The sequence below is a fragment of the Trypanosoma grayi genome, assembly GCF_000691245.1.
Source record: "Trypanosoma grayi strain ANR4 Tgr_654_V1, whole genome shotgun sequence".
NCBI lineage: Eukaryota > Euglenozoa > Kinetoplastea > Trypanosomatida > Trypanosomatidae > Trypanosoma > Trypanosoma grayi.
In genome coordinates, this window is record NW_008826273.1 from 1 (window position 1) to 8,441 (window position 8,441).

Genomic DNA, 8,441 nt, shown 5'->3' on the forward strand with positions numbered 1-8,441 from the left:
TATATATATATATATATAGGCGCAGTCGTGTGTCACCCGCTGCCCTCCTCCATCAGGAAGTACGGCGCACCCCGCACCGCCTCGCGCTTCGCTCTGCGACGCAGTTGACATGTCACGACCATACCGACGAGCGTGAGGGCCCCAACGGGTAGCCCAACGGCAAGGGACACCTTGGCCACATCTTTGAAGTCATGCAGCACAGCCTCGCATGTCTGATCGAACGTATTGATCGCCTCCTGCTGGCTCGGGCTACACACTGGGCAGCTGTTACTCGGCACCTGCTGTCCACACCGCGTCTCCCACCCAGAGCAGCGGAGCCGCACTTCAACCTCGCAAATATCTTGTGGTGCCTCCGTGGCGATCCTCTCCCAGTTGTGGCGCAGCAGGGACTCCTGCAGCAGAAGGATGGGATAGCACAATGACAGGGCAAGCGCAGACAGAAATCCCACCACCAGGCAGAGGAAGTAGACGGTGTGCATGCAGGGATTGTTGCCGCGGAGTGCGTGAACTCCCAGAAGCGACAAGCCCAAGACTCCAACCCAAAAGCCAATGGAGACAAGCACTTCAGAGGGTCGCAAGCGTCCCTCACCATCTGAAGAATCACCGTATTTGATTAGACTGAGCAGCAGAAAGAGTAGATAGATGCCGGAAACCACGGCCAGCAGCATATTCACGCCAATCAGCATACCATGGAACAGATTGAAGCACTTGCCGCGGCGGCTCTCTGAAGCGCTGGGGTCTACGTGGTACGCGTGGGTTTCCAAGGGAATTCCTTGCGCCACCACTACTGGCGTTGCCTCGTGGTAGACTTTATACACGGTGTTCTCTTTGTCCATCATATCCGAATTTGTTGTGTACTTCTCTGATGATATGGTTCAAAAAGGAAGGAATCTAAGCAAGAAGAAATGAAGGGGAAGAGGAGACGTGTGTGGGTGTGGGTGTGCGCATGTAAGAGATCCCCACGACATGTGCACAACCCCCCATTCACAGGCATAACGCACCACACGCCAGCAAAGAGCCGCAGATCGGCTTGCGGCGCCATATGAAACGGGGCCACTCCTGCAGAAGCCAACAACTACGACTTCCGCTGTGCGGTGTAGTCAAGGAATGTGCAGGGGCACTACCCTCCTTCCCCAGTACCCCCTCCCCGCGCACCGCGTCGTGGGGCTGCCGTTTAGTCTTCATGATAATTAGAGCCCCCGTTTCCCGGGCAGCGTCATTCAAACATTCACACTGAGCAGCGATACGATGTGTGCAGCAGCATCGATGAGACCCATATGCACTCTGTAAGAGAGACATGACAGTACCTTCGTCAGCATAAGTTGAGCCGTGGCGAATGTACTCAACACGCAGCGCTGCCGTCGAGCACCTAATTGTCTTTATGAGACCGATACAGCATGATGCATGGTGTGCTTCTGTCCGTGTGGTACACGCAGCAGCCACCGTGGGTGGTCCAGCTAGCCGTTCACCCCGCTGCCTTCAAGTGTTATCATGCCTTCCTTGTGACTGTTTATGTGGGTGTCGGTTGTTCTTCTGAGCGTGGTCGCGTCACGCGCAGTCGTTGTGTCAACGATGCTGCAATGCCGGCCACGCGTCTAGGAGACACCGCACGAGCGTGCAGCGGCGGGCGCAGAGAGAAGCGGCGGAAAACAAACGGAAAGAAAAGCCGGCAGGGAGAGAGGATCGCTGAAAGACATGAAGAATACCGTGAGGGTGAGGCGGCACCAGCACGCTTGGCAGGACTTTTTTTTTACGCAGGCAGACACACATAGCAGAGAATCATCAACCGCAGACCGTTAAACTGTTACCCCCTCATCTCTCTCTCTCTCACACACACACTTTGTCCTTAACAAGGAGCAGACAAACATGCAAACACGCGCGCACGTATGCATTCAGCGCTTCCAAGCCCCCACCACTGCGCACTGAAGCAGCTGTGCGAGTGGTAGGGGGCGCAACGACAGAGCAAACACACACAAACACACACACAGCGTCGCCTCCTCCCGTTCTTGTCGCCCCTGCTGCCTCCTCTAGGCGGCCGTCGGCAGGGGCGTTTCGCACATCTCGCACACAGTCCTGCCCGGCTCATTGATGAATGTGCATGCGACACACGCGAGCTGCGGCGCCGCCCCACCGCTGCCCCCCTCGCGGGCATTCGCCACCGCACCGTACAGCCGCGTGGCGCCGAACGCAGTAGCATTCTCGGGTGCTGCTTGCAGCAGCGCGGCGGGAATTTCCTCCCATACCTCGCCTCCTTCGGCATTGCCGGCGAACTTCGTCAACGCCCGCTCCGTCGCGTTCACCGTCAGCACGTCCCCGTCGCAGAGTCCGCACTCGAACAGCGTGCACTCGTTGTCGTTCGTCTGAGAAGAAGGCGGAGTCGACTCCGCATCAACGTCGATCACAAGAGGAGCCTCACCAGTAATGGGAGAAGAAACGGCAACTACCTCTTTGCTATTGGGGCAAGCCCGATAGCGGCGAAGCGGTTTGCGGCCGCGAAGGATCTCCATCTCCTCCAGGGGCAAAACGTAGCCGTGTCCCTCCAGCACCCGCTGCGATATCGCCATCTTGAGCTCCTGCAGCGTGGTGGTGTGGTGCACACAACGGAGCACATCACTGGCGTCGTAGAAGTGCTTCCTGCTGCGGCGGAGGTGCAGCTGCAGCCTCAGCGAGCCATCTACGAAGCACTGGGAGGACTCCTGGACGCTTTCCAGAAGTGCCGCCACGCAGGCATCGCAGGACGGGGGGTCAAACACGCGCTCTGTGTTCCTTTCCGCAAAAAGCACAGTCTTTGCCGCGTTGACGCCACGCACCACATTCTCTCCAGCGCCTTCCCCTCTTGGAAGAAGCATGTCTGGACTCCCGTAGGCCTCGAGAATATCAACAAACTCCTTCATGGGCACTAGTAGCAGGGGAGGGATACCCGGCAGGTCGTCCTCCTCAACCGAATCAGCAGCATTGACAGTAGTAGAAGCAGCAGCAGTGGATGGAACAGCGTCTCGACGCCTCCACACCCGCGCGAGATGAGTAGCCAAAGACTTTGTCTCCCAAAGCGGGTCGGCGGGGTTGAGGAGGTGCGGCGCTAGCAAGGCGCCACCGTGTGGGCAGTGGAAATCGTCGTGATCAAAGCGAGGTGGTGGCGTGACGGTGCCGTCCACGTCGGCGTACCACCGCCGCCACTGCATAACCCACCACGTTGGAACGCAGCCGTAGGCGTTATACAACTCCGGACAGGTTGCGGCACGCGCGGTACTGAGCGCCTCACACGCCAGCTGCAGTCGTGAGGGGTTGGTGGTGGAAGCAGCAGAAAGTTCGGGTGATGGTGATGATAATAGCGGTGACGATGGCGGTACGGATTGGGTGGCGTTGGCAGCAGAAGAAGAACTATTAACTCTGTTGCCTTTCCGGTTGCCCCTCCCACGCACTATCCGTGAGTCCCACGCCGCTTTCTCCCGACTCTTCTGCTCCGCCTCAGTCCTGAGGGTGGCGATCTGCGCCTCAATCGCGGCAATCGCAGCGGCCTGTTCCTTTTCCCATGAAACACGCTGCTCACGACACAACCGTTCAAGGTTCCGCTTCCACACCGAGCGGTTCGGGTGCTGTGCCCGCATCTCTGCCTGGGTTACGGAGAAAAGTTGGCACAGGGCGGTCACAGTGGGGAATCGTTTTGCCTCATCCAACTTCGCCATCTTAATGTAATGACGCTCTGCTGTCGTGTTCACAGTAATTTGAATGCAGTCGAAGCACTTGGTTACTGTGTCAACGGGGAGGTACGGTATCAACTCGTCCAATTGTGTGGTTGGAGTACTGTCGCTGTTGCTACATAGCGGCTGCACGACCCGCTCGCGAAGATAACGCCAGAGGGCTTCAGGAACAACACGCACCACTGCGGACGGGGCGAGGTTGTGATGTTCGCAGAGAAGCTTCTCGGGTGCATTAAAGTATGGAACAGATTGAGTCTCGTCGCAACAGACACCTTGGCGTTTCTGACGCAAAACAGTATAAAACCCAGTGAATCCCTGGCGGCTCACCACATCTTTCCCTTTGGCTTGCACCGCAAGAAGTTCTTCCCAGTACTCGATAATGTCTTCACTCACATACACACCTACCTCCCCCCCGGTGTTGCTATTGTTGCTGGCACTCGTATTACTCTTGCCTTCCTCACGAATGTCACGCAGCATCGCCAAGGCCGCTCTCTCCTCATTCCATGAATCCTTCAGCTTCAACACTTCCTCTGCCATAGCTACAGTGCAGAGGTCGCAAGTGCTATCCCTAACCCGCCATCTCATAAGGGAGGTGTCGTCCCCACTTGCTGCAGTAAAAGAAATGGGTAATACGGGAGTCTTACCCAACAATGACGCCAACTTAGCCACTGCTGCGGACGGCACCAGTTTGTACTGGCCCCAAGGGGTCAGCTTACCGTGAGGGCAACACAGGCTGGTTATGTGATCACCCAAAGCAGCTTGCGAGGCATCCTCAACTAACACGCAGTCTGCTACTGATGTTGTTCCAGCTCCACCAAGTACATCATTAACCGCCCGCTCCGTCGCATTCACCATGGACTCGGCGATTGTAGGCGTTTCACACCCCTGGCGCACGCATGGCGTAGCTGACTCGTTCTGCACTGCGTCGCCGCCGCCGCCCCCGCCGCCGCCCCCACGCAGTCGTTTCTTTCTCTTGTCTCCGTCACCGTACCGCCCCACGTCCACAAATGAGGGAAAGAAGCAGCGACCAAGCTGCTGCAGCCATTCCGATGGGAGCGCAACATAGTCATCTGGATCTACACTCACGCACACATCACCATCCTCGCCATTATCATTTGCTGATCCTGTGCTGTTGCCTGTAGAGCCATCAAAAAGCTCTCGCGTGACATCAGCCCACTGCTGCAGGAAGGACGCCACCTCCGCACGCCGTGTCTCCCACGTCTGACGCGCACTCACCATTTCACGATTGATTCGCTCCACGTGCCTTATGAGACGAGGTGGAAGCACAATTTGATCGGGGGCATCACTGCCCATCGCTGCCGTCATGCAGTTTGGGTCAACATGTACCTCACCGGTGGCATTTGCTGCCTGCAATACACGGCGCTGGTAGACCAACATGTAGGCATCCTTTGAAGAGCCCCGCGTGCCCTGGAAACGATGCTGCAGTTTGGTCACCTCCGCATCATCAAAGTGGCACCAACCGCCCTTCTCATCGGTTCTGCCGTAAAAAGTATAGTGACCACACAGAGCAGTCTCACCAAAGTGATTCACGACACCAATGAGCGTGTAACGCGCCTCATCTGAGGTTGACAATGGATTAGTGGAGGTATTCGCCTCGTCTCGTTGCTGCCACTGTTTCATCTGGTCAGTTAGGTCCCACTCGAGCGGGAAACTCACGGTTTCAGTCAGCTTCTGGCGCTGCAGAGTCTGCATATCAAACGTGAAGCGATTGAGGTGCACCACAAGAATGTCAGGGAGTGTTCGAATGTACTGACGCGAAAGAACCGTTGTTGTGGCGCTACATCCCTCGCACATGAAGCCCTCCACCTCTTCGTGGCGCAGAAAGGTGCTGAGCGCCTCCTCCACCGAGCTATTCACCGGAAGTGAAAGAAAAAAGAAGGGCTCCGCACGCTTGAACGGGCGACCACAGCTGCCGCAACTACGGTCATACAGCAGCGTGCCCTTAAACACGCGCTCCACCGCCTCACAGCCCTTATCGTGGAGCCATCCCAAGAGAAGAGCGAAAAACTCTTGTGCATCCTGCTGCGTTCGGGTGTCGAGGGAGAGAAAAGATGCAAAACTTTGGGCGTTGGCCCCTTTGCCGTCTCGGGTGAACGCCATCTCAGCCAACAGCTCGCCTAAGCCAGACGCCAGGAGCCCCTCCTCCTCCGTGTGGCCCTGCGGTTGTGTCCTCTGCGTTGCATCGCCTGTAAGATCGCAAACCCCAGGCTCCACAGTGTGGAAGTCATCACCCGCGCAGGCGCGCAACACCTCATGGCGTACGTGTGGGATACTAAAGAGAAGCTGCAGCACAGCGTTGAGGTAGCACGTGTTTCCCAGGTTTCTTATGCCCCTCCGTGGAATTGTGGCCTTGGTGGCACGGACCGGGATGTCTTCTGCCGTGTTATCGATGCTGCTGCTGCTACAGCTGTTGTTGTCCTCCGGCAGCAGAAAAGGGGACTCACCAATGATATCCGCAACGCACTCCTTGAGTGCCGCTGCGTCAGTCGAGAGGGTTTGCATCCCGGCAAAACAGCGTGGAGCAGCAACGCAGTTCACCGCCCGGTTCTGCACTGTTGTGTGTCGACAGAGACAAGGCATGTGGAGGCGATACGCCGCGCGCAGAACACCGTCTGGTAGCGGCGCCGGTGCACGCGTTATCCCTTCGCCAGTGGGTGGCCTGGAGAAGTTCGTCAGCCAAACATCCGTTTCCAGCATATTCCTTCCTGGTTCTCTTTCTTTGTTCTTTGGAAATGGGCGCACATCATCAACAACAACAACAACAGCAATAGTGGAATGTGCGAAGGGGGGGCCCAATAAGAAGAGCCAACGTGAGAAAACCCCCGAGTGCAATGCGTACAGTTAACGTTCACGAGCATGCCAACGTCTCAGAGAACACCCCAAAACGCAAATGAGGCAGTGAAGCTTTGGTACCTGTGAGATAAAACCCTTGTCCACATCCGGCAAGGGTCCACACGCCCCTACGGCGATGCCGCCATAAAGACGCCTGCGCAAATACGCGCGCCCATCCGCAGGAACCGCCTGAAGAGCAAGGAGTGAGGTATCATGACAAAAGGACCAAAATGGGGTACGAATCCGAGGCAGAGCAGCGCACGCGGCCTTCGCTGCTGTTGTCACTCTTGTTGTTCAGGCTGTGAGACTTGGCCTCCTCCGCTGTCAGGGGCACCTCCGTGAAGGGCTTCAACACCACCAGCTGTCGCCGCTCATACCGGCGAAAGAGTGGAAGCTGCCGCTTGTGGTGCCGTGACGACTGGTGGCGGAAGAAGCAGCGATGAAACCGCCCCGCAACCTGTGGCGTCGTCCCTTCTTGCTCTGACGTCGCGCCCTCTTCCCCCGCCTTGTCCTTCTTCGGTGAAGGCGTGGCTGTAACAGCGTGGGCGACACTCCATCCTGCGTCGCCGTCGTGACGGCGTGCGTTGAGAGGAACTCGTGCGCCCAATAGCGCGTCTGCCGCAACCTCTGCCGCGGTGCTGCTGTTTACCAATGAGCCCACCTCATTTCTGGTGTCTCGCGGCACAAAGTAGAAGAAGTTCGTCTCCGCATCGTGTTTGTGGTGGGCGAATGTGTTGGTGGTGCGCTCATGCTCCGCCGGCGCCCCCGCGAGCACCCACGCGTCGTCGTAGCCCGGCACGCAGTCCGTTCGCCCCATGAAGAAGTTGCCGATCAGCACGTCAGGGCGTGCGACGTGCGAGACAAACGTGAGCGCCGCCTCGCGATGCGGGTCCAGCTGGCCTTTCACACGCGTCGCTGCTGCCGCCGCTGTAGCCTCGCCCGGGCCGACACGCAGTGTGAATGGACTGCCGTTTGCACTCACCGCTGGCGAAGCCATCGATTTGCCCCCCACTGCCAGACTCTTGCCGCGGTAAGAAAGGTCCACGTTGCTCAGCACAAAGCTGGCCCCACCACCACCACCACCACCACTACTTGTCCTCGCTGTTGCCGTGTTGTTGCCGTCACGGACGTCCGAGACGAACTCAGCGGTGAGGCAAGGGCAGTGCGGGAGAAGACGCCCGCTCCACGCGGAGTCACAGCGCCGAAAGAGCTGCAGATAGCCACAGCGGCCGTTGCGCACCGACCCAATCAACTCATATTGAGGCCCTTTTACAGCAACCTCCGTCGCGGTGTCCGCCGCTGGGCGGATCTTACACGGCGTGCCACTCCCGTTACTGCTGTGGGAGGGGCAAAAACTGCAGAGCGCCTCTGCCACCTCTGGCAGGGAATCTTGCAGCGCCACGACGTCCGGCGCCGCCTCCTTGATGGTGCTGCAGAGCAACGGAATGCGTTCGTGGAGCGAGAGGCGACGGCGACAGCGGTGATGTGTGTGGCCCGCACCGTCAACGGACCAAGAAAGCAGCGAGAGAGGCGGAGCCGTCGACGCCCATCGGGAACTCACCGCTAGCACTGCCGCAGCAGTAGTCTCACTATGGTGTGTGTGTCGCGTTACACTGCGCCACGGCAACAGGCGGCGCATCATGAATTAAACTGCGAATAGAAAGGAGAGGATAGAAGAGAAATGCGACGAACGTTCTGAAGCCCGAGCAAACAAGTCAAGCGTAATGAAGGGCACAATGCCCACACGCACACAACGAAGGACACTTTGCTTGTGCTTGCCACATTGCCAGCCTCTCTCTCTCTCTCTCTCTGCTCCATGGAACTTGCGGTCGTCTGATGATCGCCCACACGGAGGCGCGACTCCACACTGATGCTGCCCCCCCCCCC

At 57.9% G+C, this 8,441-nt stretch overlaps 4 protein-coding genes across 4 annotated transcripts; all 4 read right to left on the reverse strand.

Annotated features, from left to right (window-relative positions):
- Positions 1-32: 32 nt before the first annotated feature.
- On the reverse strand, positions 33-839 carry DQ04_06541000 (hypothetical protein; the record flags this gene model as incomplete). The annotated part of the gene is made up of 1 exon (XM_009314755.1): positions 33-839. One exon carries the CDS (start codon positions 837-839, stop codon positions 33-35), a length of 807 nt encoding a protein of 268 aa, XP_009313030.1.
- Positions 840-984: 145 nt separating this feature from the next.
- DQ04_06541010 (hypothetical protein) lies at positions 985-1,299 on the reverse strand (the record flags this gene model as incomplete). The annotated part of the gene is made up of 1 exon (XM_009314756.1): positions 985-1,299. One exon carries the CDS (start codon positions 1,297-1,299, stop codon positions 985-987), a length of 315 nt encoding a protein of 104 aa, XP_009313031.1.
- A 728-nt stretch (positions 1,300-2,027) lies between these two features.
- On the reverse strand, positions 2,028-6,419 carry DQ04_06541020 (ubiquitin hydrolase; the record flags this gene model as incomplete). The annotated part of the gene is made up of 1 exon (XM_009314757.1): positions 2,028-6,419. The coding sequence occupies one exon, from the start codon at positions 6,417-6,419 to the stop codon at positions 2,028-2,030; it is 4,392 nt and encodes a 1,463-aa protein (XP_009313032.1).
- Positions 6,420-6,765: 346 nt separating this feature from the next.
- On the reverse strand, positions 6,766-8,196 carry DQ04_06541030 (hypothetical protein; the record flags this gene model as incomplete). The annotated part of the gene is made up of 1 exon (XM_009314758.1): positions 6,766-8,196. One exon carries the CDS (start codon positions 8,194-8,196, stop codon positions 6,766-6,768), a length of 1,431 nt encoding a protein of 476 aa, XP_009313033.1.
- Positions 8,197-8,441: the final 245 nt, after the last annotated feature.